The sequence below is a fragment of the Coturnix japonica genome, chromosome 3 (assembly GCF_054131305.1).
Source record: "Coturnix japonica strain WE chromosome 3, WE-NBRP24, whole genome shotgun sequence".
NCBI lineage: Eukaryota > Metazoa > Chordata > Aves > Galliformes > Phasianidae > Coturnix > Coturnix japonica.
The window spans coordinates 85,335,612-85,362,891 of record NC_140665.1 but is presented as its reverse complement, the minus strand read 5'-3'; the positions used below and the strand labels follow the sequence as shown (position 1 = coordinate 85,362,891).

General features: G+C 33.4%; 1 protein-coding gene across 2 annotated transcripts in view; it reads right to left on the bottom strand.

The window, feature by feature from the left end:
* The window catches only part of CSMD1 (CUB and Sushi multiple domains 1), an 883,639-nt gene that overhangs the window by 20,789 nt on the left and 835,570 nt on the right, over nucleotides 1-27,280 (bottom strand). For both annotated transcript variants that reach the window (XM_015859302.3, XM_085543902.1), the window contains exons 51-62: nucleotides 27,051-27,245; nucleotides 26,010-26,183; nucleotides 22,823-22,996; nucleotides 19,632-19,805; nucleotides 11,993-12,181; nucleotides 10,440-10,613; nucleotides 8,062-8,244; nucleotides 5,400-5,576; nucleotides 4,786-4,965; nucleotides 3,234-3,407; nucleotides 2,555-2,728; nucleotides 685-758 (exon numbers count right to left, since the gene is read on the bottom strand). In XM_015859302.3, the coding sequence (XP_015714788.2) occupies nucleotides 685-758; nucleotides 2,555-2,728; nucleotides 3,234-3,407; nucleotides 4,786-4,965; nucleotides 5,400-5,576; nucleotides 8,062-8,244; nucleotides 10,440-10,613; nucleotides 11,993-12,181; nucleotides 19,632-19,805; nucleotides 22,823-22,996; nucleotides 26,010-26,183; nucleotides 27,051-27,245 (2,042 nt within the window). The remainder of the gene's footprint in view (nucleotides 1-684; nucleotides 759-2,554; nucleotides 2,729-3,233; nucleotides 3,408-4,785; nucleotides 4,966-5,399; nucleotides 5,577-8,061; nucleotides 8,245-10,439; nucleotides 10,614-11,992; nucleotides 12,182-19,631; nucleotides 19,806-22,822; nucleotides 22,997-26,009; nucleotides 26,184-27,050; nucleotides 27,246-27,280) is intronic.

Genomic DNA, 27,280 nt, shown 5'->3' with positions numbered 1-27,280 from the left:
GTGTCACAAGGCAAAAAAAGGTTATGGAATATAGATGGGAAGATTCAGTCTCTACTGCCATACCCAACCCTCAACAGCTGCTTCTGATATTGCGGCCAACACTGTAAAATAGGAGGCATTACTTTTGGTGCAGCCTTGTAAATAACGATTGTGCACTGCTGTTTGCACCCAGGTTTGTTTCCTCAGTCACTGTTATGAGGTCACTTGAAAAACAAATAATATTTGAGAATCCTAGAAAAGTAGAGTACCTGCATCTACCACACAGAACAACTTTATATTCCTTGACTTTCATTATAATGTAACATTAACTGATAAATGAGTATGGACACTGACTTTTTTGTCAAGGACTTCACAAAAGATCAGACAGATCTTCAGTTGTTAGGTATTTACTGACTATTCATCAGTGTAAGACAGAATTATTATCAAAAAGTGAAGTAATTATATCATGTCATATCAAATTAGGTAATCAATTTATAAATAGTCCTCCTTGTTGAAGTCTCCTAGAGAATACATGATGTATTGCAAGGTTAAAAGTTCTTTCTTCAAACTATATGTTAAAAAAGAAAAGGGTTGAAATTCATGAAAGTTTACATTAGACAATTAAGCCTACAGATAAGTCAATGTATTTGTGATTATTAAATGCATCTTCATTTTAAGAAGCTAATAAATAAGAGAAAGAATTACCTCATAACCTCTGGAACTGTTTTGTATTCCAAAATGCGGAGTGCCGGGGTCTGTACATGTGTTGTGAGCTGGATCTATTGTAATATATAAAACATTTACAGATATTACTAATGCGCAGAAAGAATAGGCTAAAACTGATTGCAAAGATTAATTCATTAATGTACAGTAATAACAACCACATATTTAATACATGTGTTGTTTCAATATACAATGTAATACAGTGGTGAATCCAATAAAGAGATCAATGTTTAATTCAGATTTATAACAACAACAACAACAAATCTGATTTCTTATAGCAAGTAAAATACTTCCATTTTATTGAATTTGTTCTATGTCATCATGAAAATAAATGTTTCATAAGGATATTATCTCAGGTTTTGGTTGAGAACAAAAATAGAACCCTCTACCAACCCCCCCCCCCCCCCCCCAAAAAAAAAAAAAAAAAAAGACACACCAATAGAGTTTGGCTAATTAAATGATAATAAAAATAAATGATCATTTTCATAAGTATAAATTAACACACTCTAAAATCAATTTCGATTCACTTATGCCCACTTCACATTCTGATGGTATATTTTCTCCGGGAGTGCCAAAGAAACAGGTATGATGGATGTCTCTGCTATATGATTCATTCTTGGCAATCAAGTCTGCATTTGTGCAGAATGCAATTTGAAGAACAGAATTTAGGCCAACATTTTATCTGTAAAAATTCGTAATTTTCTATAGAAGAAAAACTGACACATATAACACATGCTATTGCACTCTCAGTCAACATCCCCTTTAGTTGGGGATGATGTAATGCTCTTACTATCTTACTATCATAAGAGCATTACAGTTCAACTATGCTGGCATTACTAAAATCTTCAAAAGAAATATGGAACTGAATTTTCATATACATCTATATTATGCTATATAAAGCATGAACAGAATTGACACGATACCATTTCAAAATTTGATTCACTTTACAGTTTGTTTTTGTAAACCTTCTTGCATCTATTAAAAAAGCATGGATATAACAGTTTGCTCAGCTTATAAAATCCATGGACAGAAGAAGGTTTGAACTCAGTTCAAAGAACTGTACTGAATGCTTATTTCCTAATTTACAAATACAGGCTGGTTTTAATAATCATGAATTTCATCTCTCTGAGTACTCAGTCTGGCTCTTTCCCAAACCTGATATCTCAGACACAGGAAAACACATAACTGGGCTACAGGCTATATTGGAATGAATTTATTTAGAAATATGAGAGTCTTTTCCTATGATCACACCAAAATCATTTTTTATTTTTTTTTTAAAAATCAAGTCACTGGACCAATTGCTGATGCCAGTGGGAGTTACAGGTGTCCAGCATTTCTCACAGTTAAGCTGATTATGTATCATGCTAAAAGCCTATCACTTGTACATCAGTCAATGAGAAATGTGTAGCGCTTGGCAGTTTACCAGAATTTCAAATGATCAGACCCTGCACACTTCACTGTTTTGAACTGTACCGGCCACATTCATAAGGTCCAAACATTTTTTGATCTAGGATTGATGCTGACAAGTGCCTTTAACTTTTCAGTGACAGAATCCAGTCTTTAATCTGCCAAAATCTTCTGTGTATTTAAAAGACTCCATAAATAGATGGAACTAATTTATTGACACTGCATTTCCAGTAGACAAGCAATCATATGAATTTATGAATGACTTCATAAGTGATTGTGTATATCCTATCTTTTTAAACTCAAAATATAACCTTATTTACCCGATTCTTTTTGTTTTACACAGAATTTTTCTGCATTTTGAAAGCTAATTGCTAAACTCATGACATTGTAATACTGTATCAAGAATATTCTAAACAGAAACAGCATAAGTAAAAGTAATTAATACCAATGCATGTTGGTTGTATTCCACTCCAAGTACCATCTGCTTGGCAAAATCTTCTTGAAGAGCCTATCAGAATAAAAGGAGGTCTGCACTGAAAGCTAACTTCAGATCTGTAGGTGAAGCTTTTTCCATTCAAGCGTCCTTCTGCTGGAGTACCAGGGTCACCACAGAACACCGCTAATACATGAAAAAAAAGAAAAGTTCAAGTCAGGAATACTTAATATGAGAAGAAATGCTATCTTATTCATTTATCTGTGTAGTTCAAGTAAATTATTGACAGCAATTTAAAAATAATTGTCACTCTTACAGTTAATATAAGCTTCAATATAAACCTGTAAAAGTAGATCTTTTAATTGACACACTTAAATGCTTATTAGATTTGGTTCACAAAGTAATCTCAAAGTAGTCAGTGCTAAATGCCTGCAGTTTTCACATCATTCACCCCCAGGTGAGCTGAGCTTAACATTTTTGAATTAACTAAGTAAAGGGAAAAATGTTTGCCAGGGTCTTGACAAATTTCAAGTATTGAAGGACAGAATATGACAGCTTATAAAGAATCTGGAAAACAAATGACAAACAGTATGTGATCAAGCCAAATGCTTTTTAAACTGTTAGGAAAAAAGCTGATTGTAAGTTTGAGGCAGTTTGGTGAATCCCAATACAGTGAACCCTGAAAACTTACGCAAACATTGTGGGATGTCTCCCCGCCATATTCCTTGACCCTCACAGGAAAGAATAGCTGTATTAGATAGCTGATAGCCTTCCGCACAGCTGTAACTCACACTAGCACCCCAGCGATAATCAGATCCTTCCACTTTTCCATAGAGTACTGGTGGAGGAGGGCCACAGGTGATAGCTAGATCATAAAAAGAAAAGTTGGAATGTTAATATTTTATATGGTTTAGGAGAATGTAACACAATATCTTGTTATACTTTAGTAACTAATAAAAAAATAAATATATGCTGTTCAGGTCTAAAAAGAAACACAAGTGTCAACACAGCAAACTGTAATAAATAGAAAAGTAATTTAAATACAAAAATACCACCTCTAGGCCTAGGAAGTTCCTGAGCTCTAAGTTGCTGGAAGCTAGAAGACTATACACCTTACCTAGTTCTGAGTCTCCTCTCAACAAATTCACTGGTGATCACTGTTAGTAACAAGCTACCGAGCTAGGTATAATTATTGTTCATACACATTTTAAAAACATATTTACATTTTATTTTAAAGCTCCTTGTATGGCCTTTTCTTGCTTTTTTTTTTTTTTTTTTTTTTTTTTCAGCTGACAATGGACACTGGCTTCATCCATAATTACATGCCTAAGAAAGAATCTTTAGAGCTACTCTGATGTATTCCAGATTCTGAAAAAGCATATAAAACTATGAAATCTGGAGTGATCAAATTTGCACTCATGCATCAGCTCCTCCAATAAAGCACACATCTTTAAATTCACTCACCCAAAGTTTTCTACAACAGAAAATACGGTCTGTCAACTGCGTATGTCAAAATTTAATTATAAGGCTAGACTTAGACACCACTTTGAAGTGGTATTAGATGTGGTAGCATTCTATAGTCAGCAAATGCCCTGAGCTGTTGAATCTACTCTCAGATCTTTGGCAATAGCGCTTAGAATTCTCACCATACTGCCTCACTTGCCTTTCAGCTCCATATCCACTATGACCATTATGTTAGCACTTGGAATCAGCTATTTATCCTAATGATTATTTATGATTAATGCAATACTGGTACACAGGATTCTTTAATGATAAGCTTGGTTTGGTGACTCCCCTTGTGGAATATTGGCCATTTAATTCAAGACAAAAGAGCCAAAAATGTAAATGGATACTTCGTTCTTGAGAATTTTCAGCCAAACGTTTTGGTAACCTTCACTGAAGTCTGTTTTTTGTCCTACTTCAGCCATTAATATCAGTATTATAACTTATTTTTATGCTGTGACATTTACAGAATATAAATATTATACTAATATTTATCCATATGTTTTAATTGCATTTGCACGTTTATCATCCCAGAGATGATATTTACAGAATATAAATATTATACTAATATTTATCCATATGTTTTAATTGCATTTGCACGTTTATCATCCCAGAGAAAACACTGACAATTTTAGTATAAATATACAGATAAATAATCATATATAAACATAGATTTATACTTATTTTAGATATTAATATACAGTATACAAATTGTATTTATCTATTTTTCAAATGCACACCTTTGCAAATTGGTTTACTCTGGTTCCAAGTGCTGTCTTTTATACAGCGCATGGTAGATGAACTGGCAGGCTCCATCACATATCCTGGATTGCACTGATAGCGGACTGTCTTATTAAAGGTGAAATCATTTCCAAACTGAATGCCATTTGCTAACGCACCTGGATCTCCACAGCTGATCACTAGTGAGGAAAAGAAAAAGAAGGAATTTCTTTCAGTAAACATTATGAAACATTAAGCTATATGTAGCTAATGGTTTTTGGTTTTGTTTCTTTTTGACACAGGGAAAGTAAGAGTATTTTGAACATATTTCACACAAAATCAAAGAATTTGTGTTTTTTCCCTAGCTAAAAGTCAAATTTTGATGGATTGCAATAACCTGAGAAAAATTTTGAGTTCAAATATTCTTTGAACCAATGATTTTAAAATCTACAGAATCACAGAAAAGCTTTGGTTGGAAGGGACCTTAAAAATCATAGTGGAATAAATTAGCTTAAACTAGCATGTTCTACTGACACATAAGACTTATGTTAGTGGTAGTTTTGATTGAGACATTTGTAACAATATATCTTATGTAGGTCACTTAATGTAATTTTAGCAGTTATGAAATTCTGACCTGTGCAGTCTGGAGCAGTGCCAGTCCATGTCCCATTAGCAGTACAATGTCGAGTTGTTAGCCCTGAAGTTTTGTAACCTTCCCAGCAGGCATAAATAACTGAGCTGGAGAATAATATTCCATCACTGTATACTATCATACCATTGGCTGGAGTGCCAGGGTTTCCACAAGATACAGCTATGAAGAAAAGGTTAAAAAAAAATAAGTATTTCCTTGATAGGTGATTAGCTGGGAAAAAAAACAGAAAAATTAAAAAAAAAAAGTGATCAACTACTTTTAATCAGCTTGGCTCCAACCTCCTTGCACTCTCCTTTCAAGAGGGAATATGTAAAGAATATATGTACACTGACCTACTCATATCAAACTTTCCTGCAACAATACTGTAAACAACTTTTGCTTTTATGAGCAGGGAGAGAACCACAAATCTTACAATCTCTGCTGATCATGATGCAGTGGATAATGGTTTCATATGGCCCAACAAAGCCTCAACAGAGGAAATAAAAATATAATGTAATCTGGAATAATCCAGTTTTCAGATGAAATATGAAGCGTATCAGTTAATCCAAACAGAAACAGCCACAAATGCTTTCCTTTTACTGGTGAATAGCTGACCATTAACATGCACTTTGAGTCTACCAAATGTTGACTGCAAAATGGTTACTATGTGGCACAGATAAAATTGGTACAACAAAGATAAAAGTGAAACAAACAAAAGAGAGAAAATGAAATTAAGAGTACTGGTGCTCATCCACTATTCCCAGCTTTCTGCTGCAAATATTAGGACGAGGGATCACGATGTGATGGTTAGAGCTCCTGTCTCTTTCTGGACATGAGTGAAATCAATCTACAAACAGAACCCTAATATAATGAACTCCAATTAAATAATAATAACAATAACAATAATAGTAATAGTAATAATAATAATAATAATAATAATAATAATAATAGTAATAACAAAAATAAAAAAAAAACAACACCTCACGCATCCGTTAAAGGTCTATTACAGATCTTCATCTTAAAGCCTGAATATAGCAGAGATTACTAAAACACTATGTTTTACACTGCACTGCAAACTTCTGTTTTAGTTATGAAGAACTTCATGGTTCCGTGCATGATATTCAGTGCAGGTGTTAATGCAAATCTTACACACACTCTTCCTAGTAGGGAACCTTAATATCTTCAAGAAGAAACAGCAGTTCTCAGATTCATACATGAAGGGATGTTTATAGTGCTTCTGAAAATACCTCGGATTCTCACTGTTGTCTTTAGATCTCAAATTTTCTCAAGTATTTGTGTGTGAAAACATTTAACATCAAGACCTTCAGTGGAAAGGATAATGAGGACTAACAACATTTTTTTCGAAGATAGACAAATGTTAGAACTGATATGGAGCCAGGGTTAACAATTCTGAAGTAAAGTCCACTAATTCTGCCTATGAGAAATATGCACTGGCAGGAAGCCTTTAAAATATTCTTGGGTTTTATCAGCATTTTGGGGGTCTTTGATGTTCTGTATTAATTACTCTAGCAAAAATCACCTCATTTTTAAGATCAAACAAAGGGATTAACATACTAAAATTTTATACAGTATGTGACTTCTGGATAGGTGGAATAAATACCAGCTGTGTTTAATGACAGGCTGAGATAAAACCAGTTATAAACTCAGAGGATTTGGCACTGTGACATACTTTACACAGTATACACAGAGCTGAAAAAATGGTTCTCTCATAATCTCATTGTTACTTACGCTGAACAAAAAAACAATGCAAGCAAAAGAGAAAAAATGAAAGAAAGGTGGTTTTTTTGTTGTTGTTGTTTTGTTGTTTTTTTTTTCTCTTTTTCTGGAAACATAAGGATTAAGGAAAAAAAAAAAAAAAAGATACAAAACTCAGCTGCATTTCACAAACCACTGATCGCTGCCATATTTAACATCTCCAAGACAGAAAACAATAAAACATGCTGAAGAACTTCAACTTTCTCCTACAAATATTGATTCTGTGCCTACTGCCATTTTTATATAGTTAGAAAATGAATCTGTACTGAGGAATACCGCAAAAGAATAATTGTTAGATGCTAATAAAATATCATTAATTATCATATTTTATACCACCTTCCAGTTTATAGACTAATATAGCAGACATGAAATACTATAGAATCCATGAGCTATTTTTCTCATTTCACTCTTACGTGTGTTTTCCAGAAATACTCTTTGCTGTTTTTCTTCTGAAAAACCTAACACTGTCTCTCATAATAGCCTCTCATAAAATAAAGTCTCTAATAAAAAATAACTTATGTGGAAAAATATTTATTAATTTGTTCTTAGTTAAAAAATCAACCCCATTTTCTTTTATGTTCAGTCCTTGATGTCTAGACACTACACAGAAAGAGATGAAGATGGATGACGGCTTTACTTTTACATTACTGTTTATATTTACTTTTATATTACTGTTATCATATATTCAATCAGTAGCATTTTTTTTTAAATTTCACATGTTTCTTAGGTATCTCTTCTCTTTTTCCAGTCTCATTAGTTGTTGAACTAGAGTTTCCTCCCAGTATGAAAGCATATTTTTGTGACATATTTCTTTTTAACTAAATAATACAATTCCATTTATAAAGGTATTCAATGGTGTCATAAATACTGTGGCATCATCGATACTTACCCTCACACACAGGCTGTATACCTGACCAAGACCCATTAAGCAGGCACGTTCGTTCTGAAGAGCCTCTTAGTTGATAACCCATTTCACAGGAGAATCGAAGCAAACTTTTTATTTTAAACTCATCTCCTAGTCTAGACCCATGGGCTGGTATTCCTGGATCATCACAGTAACCAGGATTATTTCCTGTAACAATATATCACAGCAGAATTATTGGTACAGATAATACAGGTAATTAGAGTGCAGTACAGATTCTATCTTGTGAATATTACTTCTAGCTAGATTATTTCTACCTCACAGGTCTGATTAACCAGTCAATTGCCTTATCATAAAAAGTGGCTGATACAATAAGAGAACACAAAGTTGTCAAGGAGGTATAGTCTCATTACGAACAATTTATTATTAGTTTCATTAAATTTTTTTTATCATCTATATTTCCTTTGAGAACTATACCTCTTTACCCGTGGCAGTCCTTAAATGGGATCTAGGAGAGGTGCAGACAGGCTCTACCCCTTCTGGTCACACAGGTGAACTGCCCTCACCTATGCTCCCATGGTGGACTCATTGCTCTTCTCAGGTGATCAATCAGTGGATCAGGCTGTGACTCAACAGTTCCCATACACCAAGCAAATACAAGTTTCAAGCATTATACTAGGACTCTTTTTCCTACTCCCTTAACATAAACCTAATCAGCTGTCTCATTTGTCCATGCCTCAAGCATTCTTTGACATTATGAATATATATTTAATGGATATTTAATGGAGTCAGCTTCTGAGTACCTAATAAGAAAAGTGTATTTACTAACAGAATTCTAAATGCTTTAGAGGAGTGAGAAACTTTTAGAAAATTATCACAGCTTTTTAATCAACAGAGATTGGTCTCTCCTTTTCCTACAAAATTCCCTTGCTCACTAGATGGTTTCAGACCCAATTCAAAATTAGATAAATAAATTCTACATCAGTAACAATGTTTTAGTTGCCCTAAATACATCTTTGCCACCGAAGAACATGTTTTTATGGTTTAAAAAGCTATATTCTAATCATATAGATAGAAGTTTCTAAAAATATTATCACACTGACGACTATTATCTGAAGAGTTTCAATTTCTTTCCACCAAAATCAGAATTTCCCTTGTGGTGGGAAACATTAGATAACAACAGTTGAGGGCTCTGACATTTAAAATGTTCAAGTCTTGATGCAATCTCAGATCTGGCAACCTTTACTGAACAAAAAGGTGGTGGGCATAAACCTGAGCTTAAGATAAGTAAGAAAAGGCCAATTCTGTGTGGAAATGATCCAAATGATTGTCCTGCAGAGAATATTTTCAGGTCTAGACCATGACAGCAGTGAGTCCCACAGCTGTGAGAAGATTCTAATTAAACCTTCCTCTTTAAGCAGCAGAGAACAGAAAGGAAACATGATTGATTAAAATTTATTTCCTTTCCCACAGTGCTTCAAATCCTATTCAGCATCCTTAGAGAATCAGTTCATAAATGGACAATTGTCAATTAACTCTTATTTAGAGTTCTCAATTTAAATATCTCACACCTATTTGAATTAATAAGTAAATCAAATCTTAATTGAATCATATCAGTTCAACAGTGAGCATGTTCAAAGGCCTAGGAGACAATATAAGATTCCATAATAAACAAAAATGGAACACTTTTCTCATTAGAAAATTTTCTTCCTCAGCTTCATAGGTAATTGGCTGTTTGTTTCTTTTTTGTTTGTTTGTTTGTTTGTTTGTTTTTCCCTTGGTTTGATTCTCTGATAAAACATTAATACACTAGGAATATCACTAATAGTTACACCAACAACACTAAGTAATGTTCTATGGCTCGTTCTAAATGTGGGAGAAGGAATGAGAATAAACTATACTTACACTTCTTGAAAGCACATAAAAATTGCAGAGGTTTTTCATATTTGCATATTGCATTATTGCTACTAATGAATATTTCTGTTTGTGAAAAGCAATTCATAAGGTAAGAAGTTTCTCAGCTAGTATCTTTGCTGTGATGTTTTATAACTAATCATTTTTACATGTGACAATCTTTGTTTAGTTAGCAGTGAATAAATGCATACACATAAGTCAGAACTCTTAACAGTTTTAAACAGTGTTTTGTGGTGTCTATTTACTGCAATATCCAACAGTATCATCTAACTAAAGAAGAATGTACCAAAGTAACAACGGAGAGAATGAGAGCAAATGTTATTAAATATTTCAATAACCGATTATAATTCATGATAAGTGGCTTTTTGTGAAATTAAAATATACCTGGAAAAGAATCTCAATAAGTATGTGACTACAGTTAAAAATTGCTTGAGAATACTATTATTCATGTAATTCCAAGGTGACATTCAGGTGACAGTGGTTACACCGACCTGAACAGTGAGGGAGAGTCCCACTCCAATGGCTATCTTCTTGGCACTCCCTCGTAGAATTTCCTATGAGTCTTCGACCCGCTGTGCAAGAATAGTGGATTACAGAGCCATATGTAAATTTGTCTCCAGAAAGAAATGCATTGGCAGGTACCCCAGGATGTCCACAAGAAATGGCTAGTGGAGGAAATAGCACAATATTTACAATGTTTTTATGACACAGAAAAAACCTTTTATAACCTTTATGTGTAAAATTGGTACATAAAGTATACTTCTTTCTGGATCTCTGTAACTTCTCAAGTTTCATTGTAACTAAAGATAACATACTGGTCATTTTTAATACTAAGCATAAAAAACTACATTTAAAATAAGTTATCCATCTTCCCCTGTTGTTATACACAGTGTTCTTCCTTCTTTTGTTTCCAGTAATTCTCCTAATGTAGAAACTACACATTTTATATGTTAAGGATGGGAAAGAAGAACAGAAGGTCATTGTTGCAACGTGCTTCTTTATTATAGGTAAAATAACAGTAAGTAGTTTTATCATGCCTATAAAATAACTAGAGGCAATTTGCACAGTACAGAGAAATAAATATATAAATACAATTGTAGAATTATTTTAAAATGTATTACACTAAGTAAGCAAGAAGAAAATATGTTATTGATCATTCAGGTAAATTAAGAATCATATTAAGCAAATGCTTAATCAAGCTTAAGTTAATGCACAGTTTTCATTTGAGAAAAAAAATCCTATACAGTTTGAGTAATTTGATAATAATCTGAAAACTAGATGATCTGTTACATGAGGAAACATTCATAAACTACAGGGGAGGTGGAAATAAAATTCTGAATGCATTTTGTATAAAATTTAGGTTACCCAGTGGAGAAAGGAAAGCAGAGAAATTACATTTTTTCATAACCCTACTAAACAGTCTCTCAACCTAAACAGGTTGAAACACTCAACCCTAACAGGAAGCACGCAAACAAAAGGAACTGAACTTGAGCAGCTATATCAGTTACTGGATCTATGGGTAAAACATATCTACAGAAGAAAAAAAAAAAAAAAAAAAAAAAGATAGTCTCTAAAGTCCATTAAAGTTATTGCTTATTATTTGTGTGATACTGGCTCCAGTGGCAAGATCAAACTCACAGCATGATGGATTTCTACCAAAAGGCATGGTCTTGATCACCTCTCTTTCACAGTTACATGTTTCTGCCTCTTTCCTTGAGCTGACACAAGCATTCATGCGGCAAATGGTAATACTTTTAGATTTCTCTGGTTGTTTTCAGGTATGCACCAAGAGGGAAAACCAATCACTTGAAATCACATCTGGTATTTGAAAGATATGTTTCACTGTTTCCTCTCAAATCACTTTCACATGCATAATAGAATTTACATGGCATCTCACCTTAATGGTTTTTTTATTGAACTGTGAAATTTGCAGTATGTTCCTCAGTACAACTACACTTGTTTTTTCCCAACTATAACTAAAATTCACAAACCATTCTCAAATGTTAAATTTGAATGAATACTGTTAGACTGAAAAAATACTTACACAAACACTTTGGCAGTGATCTGTCCCATAAGCCATTAGATTTACAGGTCAAAGCAGATGAGCCCAACAGATAAAAGCCCTTCTTGCAGTGATAAGCCACACTTGTCCCAAATTTGAAACTTTCAGGATAATTCTGTTGGCCATGACGAATAGCATTTTCAACAAAACCAGGATCGGAACAGTTCACCACTGTAAGACAAGCAGTATTCATCATCATTTTTATCTGGTGAAAACCAAACGGAAATGAGACCGGTACATGGTCTAACAGTTAAAAAGAGAATAAAAATTAGATATCATGAAGATGTACATAAAGCATTTAGTATAACATTATCTAGACTGATGAAGAGGCATGGTTCATATGGAAGAGACCTTTTTCTGAAGTGTAGTAAAGCTATGTAAATCTACAGTCTTAAGTGAAATCATTTGAATTTTGATTAAGAGTGTAATGCTTACATTACAATCTTTATTTCACTTAAATTTTCTACTGCTCACATTTGTGTAAATTTAGTATTATAACCTTATAAATGTTAAAAAATATCAAACTGATTTAAGGTTTTATGAATAGACAAAATAAATATTGTTTAAACTGGAAGTTATTGACAGAAGCCAATAACTTTTATCTCCTGATTATTATTTTTTTCTGTCCCTTACAACAGACAAAAAACAAAACAACAACAACAAAAAACAAACAAACAAAAAAACAACAAACAAAAAAACCCCAAAACAAAGTCCCAAAGCCCTAAAATCTCATGGTCTCATGAAGCTACAAAAGACTAAGCTGTAGAATCTTTTCCACTTGCTGTGAAGAACTCTGAAATTTCACGTTTCTAAAGATATCTAAGTTGATGTATATTTTCAAAATAAGGTGTTCTTTTTAGATTACATTATTTCCTATTGAGTTACATTTTTCGGTTACATAATTTCTTATTGTTTTTTTTGTTGTTGTTGTTTTGTTTTGTTTTGTTTTCCCCCCCCCCCTCCCCCCCCCCCTCCCCCCCCCCCACTGTGACCACTGTCAACTAAGTCTAATTCTGGCACAGACAATAAACCTTTAATTAAAATAGAGATATATGAGGAAGTTTGTCAAACAAACAACCCAATCTCATGAAGTCCTGCTAAGATATTGAGTTAGATCTGCATGAGATCATCTGTCTAAATTAACAGTGCAATTCTTTATTACGGAAACTAGCACAGCTCTCAGAAGCAATGCACGCTGTATCCTAATTAACCCTGTTTCTTAGGCAATTAGTCATCGTGTAGGACTGTGTAGATGCTGCTGTAAAGCCTCCACTTTTGGAACTAATCTGTTTTCTCAGCCTCTTAAAGTTGACTCATACTAACATATCATTAAACTCTCTAGGCATAGATTCTAGATATCTACATATTTATATGCTTTCTTAACACTTGAATTTACAACTTTAAAGCCTTACAAGTTAGCTTCTGCAAAGCCAGTAATAGAAATTAAGAAAAAAGATCATTGTCTCATGAAAGTACGTTGGCCTAAATCTAACAGAAGACCTAATTCTAACTGAATTACCTTTGAAACACAATAGGGAAAACAAAATAAAATAAAATTTAAAAAAAAAAAATCATTTTTCATGCAGATCTGAAATATACAAAGTTTAGGTATTATATTACAGTCCCAAAGAATCAATTTGTCTGTGCATTACTGGTCTCATTCCTGTACCAGTAATGGCTGTTTAGCTAATTCAGTGATAAAATATAGAATAATCACCGAATGCATAATTTAAATACGTGCTCTGTGCAACAACAAAAAAAAAAAAAACAAAAACATCATCATACATGAAGATTTTTATCAAGTAATTATGAAAAGAATCCTACACCCTGTGCTAAAAAAGAAAATATTAAAAAAATAAAAAACACATTGGTGTTATTTGATAACATTTATAGATTTAAAATATATATATTTGTTAGTGTGATGTGGTGAACAAAAGCTCCAGTAAGAAGTAGTTTAGAAAATAATTTAAGTTGGCTGGCATACAGAGCTAAGGCAGTAGTTTCCCTGATTGTTTTTCACCCTGGGGACCCAGTTCTAAATCATAGTGAGAGTAGAAGGAGATTGCTTTCTCTCAATGACAGCTGTCAAGGGTTACATGGGAAATGAATTCTGGCACTCTCAATTTATTCTGTTGAGAAAAGTAGGAGAATGCTTTAAGTCTGCCCTGATGACTTCAAAACCTCATACTGAAAAGATTCAAACCCTTGAGTACAAAGAAGTGAAAAGACCGTGCCAGAGTCCTTTAGGCAGTTTTCTGTTAAAAAGTTGAATGATCACAAAAAAAAAACCAAAAAAACCCCCCAAAAAAACCAACCAAAAAAACCCACATCATTCATAGTATTTCATTTCTTTTTTTTTTTTTTTTTTTTTGTATTGACTGAAACAATGTTAAGCTACTTTTTTTTTAAACTTTTCTCTGTTTGAAAACTACTGCATTAATGTTGCTATCTAGAACATGAATAGGGAATGCCACTCAGAATGAATAAAAGTAGAGAACTCACTTTGAATTTCTGACAAATTCTAAGAACTCCTATCTTTGGAAAAGTGAACACCATTACAGTATTTCCAGTCTATGGAATTTCAGTAAAGTTCAGAGTAAAGTCAACAACACATAAAAATGGCAACTGCTCAACAAGGGAAAGAGAATTTATTTATTTATTTTTAAGCAGCTGTCTCAACTTCACTTTGAAGTACCAGAAACACAGGAATCATTTTATTGCTACTTTTTTGTTCAGTGGGAGCCATCTGGAGAATAAAGTTTTCATACTGATTCTGATCATGTTAACCAAAAATCTGAAGTATTAATTTAGGAAGCAGAGTGCTTTGTGAATAATATTTTTGCATACATTATTAAGATCTGTAAGAAATCATATGTCTTGGCATTGTGTCTTTGATGAACCCAGACCAGAGAAATGTATTACTGTAGTATAACTAAGGTGGGTAATAGTGCAAATTAACATTAATCTGCAGATGAAGATTGGAAGAAAAAAATAGTTTGTATTGCCTTGTGCAACAAAAGCTAAAACACAGCTCATTTGAATTGCATGTCAAAATATTTTGCCATCGATATGAATCTTCCATTGCAAATGCCCACTCTCCCTGGAAGTATTGAAGGCCAAGCTGGATGGGACTTTGAGCAACCTGGTGTAGAGGGAGGTGTTCCTGCCTATAGCACAGGAGTTGGATGACACAGGGGTGAAGCTGCTGGCAAACACTGCTGTGCAGGGCAAAGAATCCCAGGCCATATCCCTGTGCTCTCCTGACTGGCACTCTGATCTTCTCCACAACCCAAACCATTCCATGATTCTATGAAGTGTTCTCTCATTATTAGAAAATAATAATAATAATAATAAATAAAATACTATATTTCCTAAGGGAAAGTTTCTGCCTGTTATGATAACTAGATAGCTAACTCACTTGATACTGACATAAAACTGATGTAAAAAGTACATTAAAAAAATCAATAAATTAACAGTTACTATTCTTAGCTTTGTACAGAGTAGTTTTAATGTTACAAAATTAGTTTAATTCAAAAAAGCTTTTTTTTTTTTTTTTTTTTTTTCTCTTGGATACATAGTAAAGCTCTTCTTTTTAGAAGTTCTGGCTGTATGTCCATTTATCTGTGGGCATATATGTGCAAGTTTTACCAATTTGGTAATTTCTATCAGGATAATACCATCTCAGGAAGAATGTCTTAAAATCTTTCTCTCTAGGTTTTTCCTAATCAGAGCACTGTTTTCCACATGCGAGAAGAACTCTTTGGTTGTACCTAAAAGATGTTTCTGTTACTACATTTTGAGGTGTCTCTGCCAGATCTCCAGGTACGTAACACTCTACAGATGAGTCAACTTAAGTCCTGTGCAATCTCTGCTGCCTTCAGGTAAATAGCTCAGAAAATTTATGGCATCTTTCATTGCACCTCAACTCTTTATTTAGAAATTTTAACAAGCTCTAATTGATAGTAATTAATATTCCTCTTAATATTATCAATACAGCATCAACATGAAGAAATTAAGATCACTTAATATTCAAAGTCTCAACAACAGCCTCTGGCTTCAGAATCACAGAATTATCAAGGTTGGAAAAGACCTAGAAGATCATCTAGTCCAACCATTACCAATACTTCCTGGCTAAATCATATTCCTCAACACCACATCCAAACATTTCTTGAACACTCCCATGGTCAGTGACTCCACCACCTCCCTGGGCAGTGCATTCCAATGCCTGACTACCCTTTCTGAGAAGTAATACTTCCTAATGTCCAGCCTGAATCTCCCCTGGTGCAGCTTAAAACCATTCCCTCTAGTTCAATCACTGATTACACAAGAGAAGAGGCCAAATCCCAGCTCACTACAACATCCCTTCAGGAAGTTATAGAGAGCTATAAGGTCTCCCCTGAGCCTTCTCTTCTCCAGGCTGAACAATCCAAGCTCCCTCAGCTGCTCCTCGTAAGGCCTGTACTCCAGACCCCTCACCAGCTTTGTAGCCCTCCTCAGAAAAATAATACAGAACAAGAGACATCATTTTCTCAGTTTACACGAATCCTTGATATCATAGTTGAAAAACTTATCAAATTCAGAGTTGCTTTATCTTTAGATAACAAGAATCAGTCAACTATTTCAATCTGTCCCAGCCTTCTATCAGCTGTCATCAGAAAGTTAATTTGCCTTGTCAGTAAAAGAGAGGAACACATCATCGTTGATTCAAAAGATTTTTCTTTGTACATACCCAATTTTTGATAAGATAAAAAGTCTGATTAAGCTCTTCAAAAACATATTGTTAATGAGATTTTTATTTAAAAAAAAAAAAGAAAAAAGAAAAAAATTCAAATTAGAAATTCAGTACAGAGGCAGAATATATGAATAAACAGCGATCTAAATCTTTTATTACTAACAAATTTCCTGGAGTTGCTGATACAGTCATTAATATTAAAAAATGTGAGCCCAAACCTCTGTAACATAGCCAAATCCGTTAAAAGTTTTCTGATTTCAAGAAATACATTTTTAATGGGTGAAAAGCTCTTGAATCTCATTTCCAAGAACATAAAACATTTTGGAGATAACAATAGCAAAAAATAACCATATAAATGTTTCCTGAAATGTCAAACCAAAGATCCCAGAGTAAGATAAGCTCCTTCTTGCAAGTCCTTGCACTCCAGATTTGACAAAGAGTGGCATTTAATAGAACAGTTCTTACTTCAAGCATAATATATGGAAAAATGACCTACAGTGCAATCAGAAGTGCAGAGGCCTGACAGGGCCATCTGATTCTTTTCTCATTTCAGTGGCTCTCCATTTTGTCACGTGATGTCATAAAGTATGGACCACGCCTTTGACCAGCTTAGATCAGTTGTCCTGGCTCTGTCCCCAACCAGCTCTGTCTACCCTTCCAGTCCCCATTGCTGGCAGGACAGTATGAAAAACCAAAAAGCTGAAATGTCCTTGACTCTGTATAGTACTGCTCAGCAACAACTACAATATCAGAGCGTTATCACCATTCTTTTTCTCCTAAGACCAAAACATAGTCTCATACCATGCATTAAGAAAAAAATCAACTCTTTTCTAGCTGAAACTAGGACAATATCTGAGTAACTTTCTTTGTAACTGGGGTTTATCTTAAACAAACCATGCAGTCTCTGCTTCTGACTGTCAAACAGAACAGATCTGAACTGAATCTGCAGGATATGTGAAAAAGTATATATTTTCAATAGAAACTCAAATACCTTACAGATAAGATAAAGGACTGTTTTCACCAAGGTCTAGTGCCGCAAAGTAGTACAGAAGGAAAAAAGAAGTAGACAAGTCTAAATATGAACAGCTGACTGGTTCCTGTTTCTCCTTTTACATAATTAAATTGCTCTGCTGGTTAAGTCACTTGAATAAACTCTTCAAGTAGTGACTAAGGGAACTGCCATTTATTCATTGTTTTAATGAGAATGAAAGTTCTAATTCCACACAGACTGAGCTTGAAATTGCATAAGCTATCTATCAAATAATATGATGAGCTAATTACCAAAGACAATTATTATTCTTAGGAACAACTACTGTAATAAAATATGAGTTTTAATAAGTCAACTGAACTTACATCATTTTTAGTCCCAGTGTTACCTGAGCACAGCTTTAATGACTGCAATTTTCTTTAGCACATTAAAGCCAAGTTACAGAAGATAACTGTGACAGAGAAGCAGACAGTGTCCACCTCCACTATTAAAATAAGTGCAACCTTTAGGGAAGATGGTAGTTTCTGGCACTATGTGGAAGTCATAGGCAGAAGCAATTCAGGAATTTCCTAGAATGCAGTGATGATAACTTCTTCATCAAAGTGATAAAGATGCCAAAGAATAGTGCTCTGGTGGACAACTCCATTTGTATGAAAGGAATATGACTAGGTATAACATTTCAAAATTATACTTATTAAAGTTTATGTCCTTCTGTAGAGTTCACAAGAAGATCACTAAATTATATCTAATATCTGAGAACTTTTTCTCAAGGCTTTTGAGATCTTTCAATATATCTTACATGTTTCACTGCATTTTCTGCCTTTCACCTAATTGCATAGTTTGCAGTGAGAAGGTATTTTTCTGCCTTAATGATTCAAAACAAAACATTCCATAGTATTATTTACTATTATAATCAACTTGCTGGACTCAGCACTGAGAAAGTATTTTCTATAGTACAAACTCTTTTGGGAGCTCGTTACTGCTCTCATCAAGACCTTGATATAAGTCTGACATTAACCTCATATTCTACAACTGAGTAAATCAAATAAAAACAGTGGCCATAAACAGAAAGAGTATGAAAGGATAATTTAATAGCATAATATTTTAATTTTATATAAAATTATATAAATATATTATATTATTATTATTATTATTATTATTTAATTTTTAGAATTAAAATATAATTTTAATTCTAATTATGTTACTGAAATCTGAATACATAAATAAAAAAGATGTGATTAAGTATGAGAACTTTTCATTTTCTTAGGTTACAGTGTTACTAAAATGGCTTATTTTCCTTTTTCTCTAGTATGTATATTTTACACAGTTTTTTTTTTTTGTTTGTTTGTTTGTTTGTTTTTAACACACAAACTCTTGCTTCATTCTAAGCTTTCAAAAATTTCAATGTTACACAGAGCATACTAAGGATCAAAACAATAAGAATGAAATCTTCATCAGTTTGTTCTGGGGAAAGAATATTGAGGTTTCAAAAATCTTTTCAGCCATCACAAGGAAATAACAGAAGCAATGTTGTTTAAATGCATGAATATTCACTTGCATAACAATGTTTTAACAGGAGTAATTGGCAATTTAGGAAACTTCCAGAGCACCTATGTCAGGATAGACAGTCACCTGTGATCTAGTAATGTAACATTACTTTTGTGATATCAAGTATACCTTATGTGTCTCTAAACTAAATGCTAGAGATTGCAATCTGAAAACATTGAGCTCAAATACTGAAAAATCAAGACTAGATCTTGTCTCCAATATAGAAATGCAAAAATTCATATAAATAAGGCGATAATGCCATAAATCTTCTTCCAGAATTTTGAAAGCAGAGAAAAGGATCACACATGAAACAAGACCTTAAAGAACAGCAGAATTACAGGGAAGTTTCTTACCTCGGCAGTTTGGTAAAGGGCTACTCCACTGCCCATTGCTACGGCACTGCGCTTGAGAAGCACCCTGAAGTAAGTACCCAGTGTTGCAAGTAAAATTTACAACGTCATTCAAATTAAACTCACTGCCATTAGTCATTCCATGAGCAGGATTCCCTGGATGTCCACACGTGATTGCTGTTAAAAGAAAAATAGACACGCTAGCAACTAAATCAACTAAATGAAAGGCACTGTTTCATGGAATTACTTTCAGGTTGTAGCTGTTTTTCTTTCTGAATATGTCTTTCATATTTATGCAGGAAGTTTAGAAAATAATGGAATACATTTATTCATAGTTCTTAACTGCTATGGGGGGAAAATGTTAATTTTTCACTAAGACATGTAGATTCTACTTTTTTACCTCATGTGGAACTTTTAATATAAATTAATTACATGCACATGCATTTTGATAATACATTGGTATGGATTATACCTTTAAAATATTGGAACATAACTATATTTCCTACTTCTTATTTTTCCTTTAAAATTCAAAATATAGTAGTGAAAAACAAACTGAACTTAATGCACTGCTTCAGAGCACTGCTAAATTCTGAACGTTCCTGTTCCAAATTTCTTGAGTTGCTCTGCTGAAATACTACTGATCCTTTTAATCAGATTTTCTTAAGGCAGTAGAAAAATCACTGTTGACATTAAATCTTTTATATTACGTGTGTGTTAATGTGCTTACATGACACTTAAAAACATTTTATAGTAGTTTAACTATACACTTCTACATAACAAGACACTAAAGTAGTATAGAAAAAAATACAGAAAAAACAGACTGTGGTGATATAAAATAAGAAAGTCATATATATATATACATGTATATGTATATACAGCTTTTCAACATTGCTCTGGTGATAATGATAATACTAAATTGATTTAACAAGTTATCAACAAGTATATTGTTGATAAATTATAGGGTTTCTTTTTCTGTAATGAGCAGATAGGTGGAAAAAAAAAAAAGTGTTTCCTCTTATTTTATCACAGAGTTCAATTACAAAATATTATTTTCAACAATACTGGATCTTTGCAAATCAAATAGGATGCCTTCCTGTATGCACGTTTAAGTATTTAGACCTTAAATTGTATAAATAGATGCACTCTAATCACCTGCATCCCTTTCTGCACTAGCCTTTTTTCAGCATTTGAAAAAGAACCCTTAAACCATAGAATAAAATTTAAGTCTATATGCAGGATCTACCTGTTGCATTTTATAAACTGTTACTAATAAGTATGTTTTGATAACTGGAATAATTTCTGTAGTCACCATCATCACAGTCACCATCTTTCTTATTTAACAGGATATTAAACTAAACATTGCTATTACCTTAGACTTTATGAAGCCTCATGAACAAAATCTATGATACAGAATTTATTACACAAAATTTAGGTATTTTATTTATAAGAAATTGATACCAAATTCTGTTCAGCTGCCCTTTTCAACAAATACATAACATGGTAGCTCAGCGTTAGAATTCACTATTCCTGACAGATGCTATATTTAATATTTTTAAACATAGGTAATTTTGGCACAATAGTGTTTCAAATCACCACTAGGCTTTAATGCAGACAAATTAATATTACTTATCTAAGGACTAGCCAAGACATTTCATCTCAAGGTTATCATCTAAGTGGTGAATAACAAATCTTCTTTTTCCTCCTGAGATAAGGAACTGCCTTATGCATGTACGTGATTATCCAGTACTGAGGTAGAGAAATACCTATGTATCAAAAAACTGCAAAATGAAGGAACCTGGAACACGAAACTAAGAAGATAAAATAGTCATGGGTGGAATACTTTGAATGCTTTATTTTATAATTGGTATCTACTATTAACAAGTATGAAAATTCTTTGAAAGCCAATGATGAACATAAAAGGATATTCTGTGAAAATCATACAAAATGTACCACAGTTTGTCATTAATTTTCAGGGGCAAAGTTCCTGATCCACAATCCTTAATCAGAAGTCCTTTTCAGTATTACATTAGGGAGACGTTTTCTAAGCACTATTACACAGGATATTTTCACTCTCCTTCTCAGAAAGAGCTGAGCCATTTTTACTGTTTCTATTGAATAAATAAAAGGGGGGAACTCATTTGAAGTTTGGTTGCTGCCATTTCAGGAACTACAGTCAGTTCTCAGAACAGTGATAATAATATCAGTTTAACAATATCTCACCGTCCCCTCAGCACTGCCCCTTTCTTTTGAAGGGATTTTATTCACTGCACAGTAAAATTAATCCAGTAGCAGTAATAACACAAGGCGATGGTATTTCTCCTTTGAGGATCGTAAATCATTTGAAGATATAATAGGATATTAAAAGGACAATAACATTTGGCAGATATTTCTTATAGCTTTTTACAAGTAGATTTTTTATTTTATCCACTAAAAAAGTAAATACTGAACATTTTGAAATCCAATGACTTACCAGCAGTATATTTTCTTAAAAACAAAACAAACATACTTATTAAACAGAAAAGATGACTGTTTCAGTAACTATATCTCTGTGTGGATGAAAATATTTCTGTCTGATTTACAGACATCTTAAGAACGTAAATGCTCCATGAAAAATAACAAAATTCTATAGAAATTGTAAGTTTATTATAACAAAAATAAATAAATAAATAAATGTTAGTGCTCTGCAAAATAGAATAATGTTCAGAGAAATTAGATCTGATTAAATGCCTGATGCTTCAGAGAATGTCAGGAAACTTGCCGCACAATTGAGAAAGGAACTGGAACTAGGAACACCTCAAAAATTAAATAAATAAAATAAAATAAAATAAAATAAATAAAATAAATAAAATAAAATAAAATAAAATAAAATAAAATAAAATAAAATAAAATAAAATTAATTGTCAATTTTTAAAAGCAAATGAATTCAGAAAAAAAAAAAAGTTAAAGAGAATAAAAATGTTAATATTTTTCTAACATATGTCATATAATCCCGTGTAATGACTGGGATTGCATTGATAAATATTGGGAGAAGTAGATTATTGTAATGACCTTTACCACTGAAAATACGTTCAATAGATATGTTTTGAACACCTCATTGAATACCTCATTTGAACACCTTTTAACATCCCATACACTGTGAATGTTCAATTACATTAAAAATAATAACATTTAACTGTATAATAAATGATACTTACGGACACAAACAGGAGTTTGTCCAGACCATCTGTGATCCTGTAGGCAAATTCTGACAGATGTACCAACAAGTCGAAAGCCAGGATTACACTGATAGACTACAGTATCACGATAACTGAAGCCATCCCCACTAATATGACCATTTACTATTGGATCTGGAGAACCACAGTGACCAGCTACAATTGAAGAACAACACATCAAATATATAAATCCTTACAAACATTGTCAACATTTACAAGAGTGCTGATTTGAAGAAAATAAGTGATTTGTATATTTAAAATTTTCATATATGTATAGATTCTGCAGATTATGTTCTAGAAATGATGAATTTGTCAGAAAAAAGTATGTTGCGTATAAATTACATATATCTGAAACTACAAACCATACACACCATATATATATATATATATATATACACACATACATATATATATATATATTTCACCTTTTCTTGAACAAAGTTGTCTTTTTCCTCAGAGAAGTGTGAACTACAAATAAAAATTACTGAAAATACCAAACCCACATTATTTCTCCATACTAGTCTGATTCCTCATTTTCATCATTTGCCTTGTTTTTTTTGTGAGTAGACCATTTTGCGTCAGAGTTCAGCCAGCACAGAGCACTCTGTATTCATAAAATGAAAGCATCTTGTCTCCTTGACCAGTAGAGTTGCTAGCAAAAACACACTACCAAGGCTAGTACTGGTTTAAACTACATTGGAGCTGGGGACAATCACAGATTCTGGGAAAGGAAATCTAAGAAATGATTAAAGATATGAAAAGAGCAGCATTTGTTTTATTTTTCTAGACCTAATGTGCAAAATTAAAAACCAGTTCCCTAGTTGTATGCCTTCACAGGCTTTAAATAAGTCCTAAAGGCACTTCTGGAATAAATGTGGTGCATGCTGTCCTTAAAATTTAGAAATACACAACCAGTGGCATTCACATAATTTAGCTTTAAGACTGAAATTTATCTTTCCTAAATTGCTCTCTGGAACAGCCTGCATAGTTCCACTGACCTTGCTGGGAATTTAGGATCTTAGATTGCACACTAAACTGAACCTAAATTAGGTGCATGGTGTTAATATCCCTTATGTGAGAGGATGTAGAGAGGTAGGAAATACAATCTTCTGCAGAAATACAATCTTCTGCAGCATGAATTTGATAACAGACTTTAGACTTCCACATTCAGAACTGTGCAGTATTTTTGGTATTACAGAGCTTGTCTGATTTTGAAATTGCAAAGAATAAATTGTGATTAATAACTGTCAAGACCTAAATGTGATCCTTTCTGTCCAGTAAAGCAGATGCACGTATTTAACATCACTAAGCATTGGCTGCATTCAGCAACGCAATCAATCTGACAAATAGAAACCAAAGTTCATCAAATTCTAAAGAAAAATAAAGTATCATAAAACAATCTTCACTTGTATAGTACTAAAGTTTTCTGCAAGAGCTATTGTGCTCGTGACAGATGGAAACACCTCTGAAGGAATATACAATCTAAAATCATCTTCACAGAAAACTGAGTCCCTCTTCATTTTCCTTACTGCTATCATTTATTATTTGAATTGAAAGAAGAAAAGGCAATCAGTACAACAATAGTAAACCAAGATTCAGGACACAAGTTCATGTCTCTGACAGAAAGTTTCCCACATTTATGCATTTCACTGATACCCCATAACATTTTCTGTGAAACTGCTTATGAAGAGCACCAGTAACATGCAGCTGATAACTTCACATTCTTCTTTCCATCAAGGGTAAATTATTATGCTTTTGATGTTAGAACAATACCGTCTCATTGCCTGCAACACATTTCAAAATAATTTCTCTAATAGCATTTCCAGGCATTAATGATCTCCAGAAATTCAGGATGTCATCCCTCGTACTCTGGTAAGAATCATATTAGTCTGATGATAGTTGTTATTCTTTTTTTTCACAATTACCAGCTATGACAAAGTGGGTGATAACAGAAAATTCTTTTTGGAAGATTAGATTGAGTGTTACGTGGTACCATCAAACCTCGTTACCATGTTGAAGATAGACATTTTTTAATGTTATATTAAAGAAAGGAGAACGTTGTGTTTTCAAAAGCAGCTCTCCATGCTTTGCTCACAGGAACTCTACCTGCTTTGAAATACAATGAAGAATAGTATGGACTACTTATTTACCACTTATTTGTATAGGAAAATGAGCATCAACAACCTGCTGTGCCAAAGACCATCTGTTCATCTATCTGCACACTGAAACACAGTGACCCTATTAACACTGAGGAAGTTGAGTCCCAGCTCCAGTTCCAAATATCTTAGAATGCTCAGCAGCTTTCATTATCACTTTGTTAAGTATGCTGCAATTACAGCTTCCTTCCCATACATCCATACTGACATTGACTGGTTGGAAACGTAGACCAAAATGCTAATTTTGACTCACTTCATAGAAAAGATAACATCTGGGACTCTTCAGCCAGCAAAAACATTTGAGAAAGTAAGGATTAGTAAAAGAGTTTTTTTAATTTTATCTTCTGTTCATTTATTCAGGTGGACAAAAGACTGTGGTTCTTCTTGACATGCTATGAAACATACCCATTCCTAGTTTTTTTTGCTCGTTTTGTTTTGAAGCTCATTATAAACCAACATAAGCAAAACTGAAGATTAAAATAGCTGGCATAAGAACTTAAGGCCCACACTACATACATCTCAGGACTGTGAGGAGACAGAATGGGGTGCTGGTTGTATTTATTTTGGATTATCTCTTGTCTAATCCCCTTGCCTAAATTTTCAGTATGTTGAACATATACTTGTAGTTTGAATGCACTATGCATGCTTCTTTACTGAAGCTCATTTTCCAGCTTAGTTTCTTCATGCCCTCTGGGACTGCTCCATGAATCAAATCAAAGTATTGTAAATGTGGATAACCAAGTAAGTCACAAAAAAATCCTTCTGGCCCAGAAAGCCTTCCAACAACATCAAATAGAATTTGAGAAAAACAACAAAAGCAAATAACAACAACAGCAAAATACCAAAACTATATGTCAATAGAGCATTATAAATCAAATGCAGCATACAATACATTTTATATTTGGGAATAATTTATTTTTCATTGTGTAAAAGTATTGTTGTTTGATATGAGGTGAATTCCAATAATTAATACCACTTTTACTTAAAAAAACAAAATAGAAATAAGCTTTTACCTAGACACTGGGTTTCAGCACCACTCCAAAGACCATTTGCCAAGCATTCTCTCACATGAGAACCAACTAACGTGTATCCAGTGTTACAGGTGAATATTGCAGTGGCTCCATACACTGTTAAGGTTCCAATCTTATTTCCATTTGGTGGAGATGGAAGACCACCACAGGAAATAACTGGGGGAAAAAAACAACAAAATAAACTGAAATTTGAAAATGCTTTTCATAATTCCTTAGACTGGAAAAAAAATAGATCACATTTTCTTAAAAAGTAAATGTAAAACGAATAAATATAAAAGCTCTATTCAACAGTAATACTATGCATTAGTCTTAAAATTATGCTTGGTTTGGAAATGCATGTCCTAAATCAGAAAACTCGGATGACTTCACATCTTGAAAACAGTTTAAATGTAATCTAAATGTCATGCTCGGAAGCAAGACATGAATGTCTGGGAAGGTTGCCATTATATTCCATGCATACGTATTACTGGACATAAGGGTATGGAGAAAGAAGGTATCTACTTTCAGGTTATCTGATCAAGGACTGTTTCCAGTGTAACAAGGGGTAATAGGAAGCCAGTGATGGAAACCAAGTCTGGTCATTCACACCATGAGAGCCTGTAAGAATTCCAGCAGGGTTATCTGATTAACTTTAATCTAGGAGACAATCACAAGAAACAAAACTCTCAATCACACTAACTGATCAGCTAAGAAGCTACAGGTGCTATTTTCAGAAAGGATAAACCACACTGCTGATAGGCAGAAAAGGGTGAAAGAAGATGATTGTTTGCAAACAAGGCTAATCAGTAGCACTTGTCTAGCCAAGTCCTCCAGACGATCACCACAGTCAGTCCTATCTTCCTATATTTTCTCCCTAAATCTTTTCTTAACTATCTTCCAGTGTATTCACACTCCTTACACTTGTTCAAGGACTATGTGCCAGCTCTGACATGTATATATAAATATATATTAAATATATATTTATGAATTAAAATATATGTATTAAAAACCATAGTATATTCTGTAAACAAGTGCGCTGCTTACCCTTACAGATTGGCCTTTCATTGCCTACACTCCAGGTTCCATTAGTCCTGCACTGTATGAGTCTTCGACCCAATAAATAATACCCAGGACTGCAGCTGAGCATGACTTGAGCTCCGTACTCATTCAGTGACCCGGAAATCAGTCTCCAGACAACATGTTCTGAAAGCAGAGTCTCTATGTTGGGGCAAGTTACAGCTGTGAATAAAGGACACATAAATATTAGCATACTG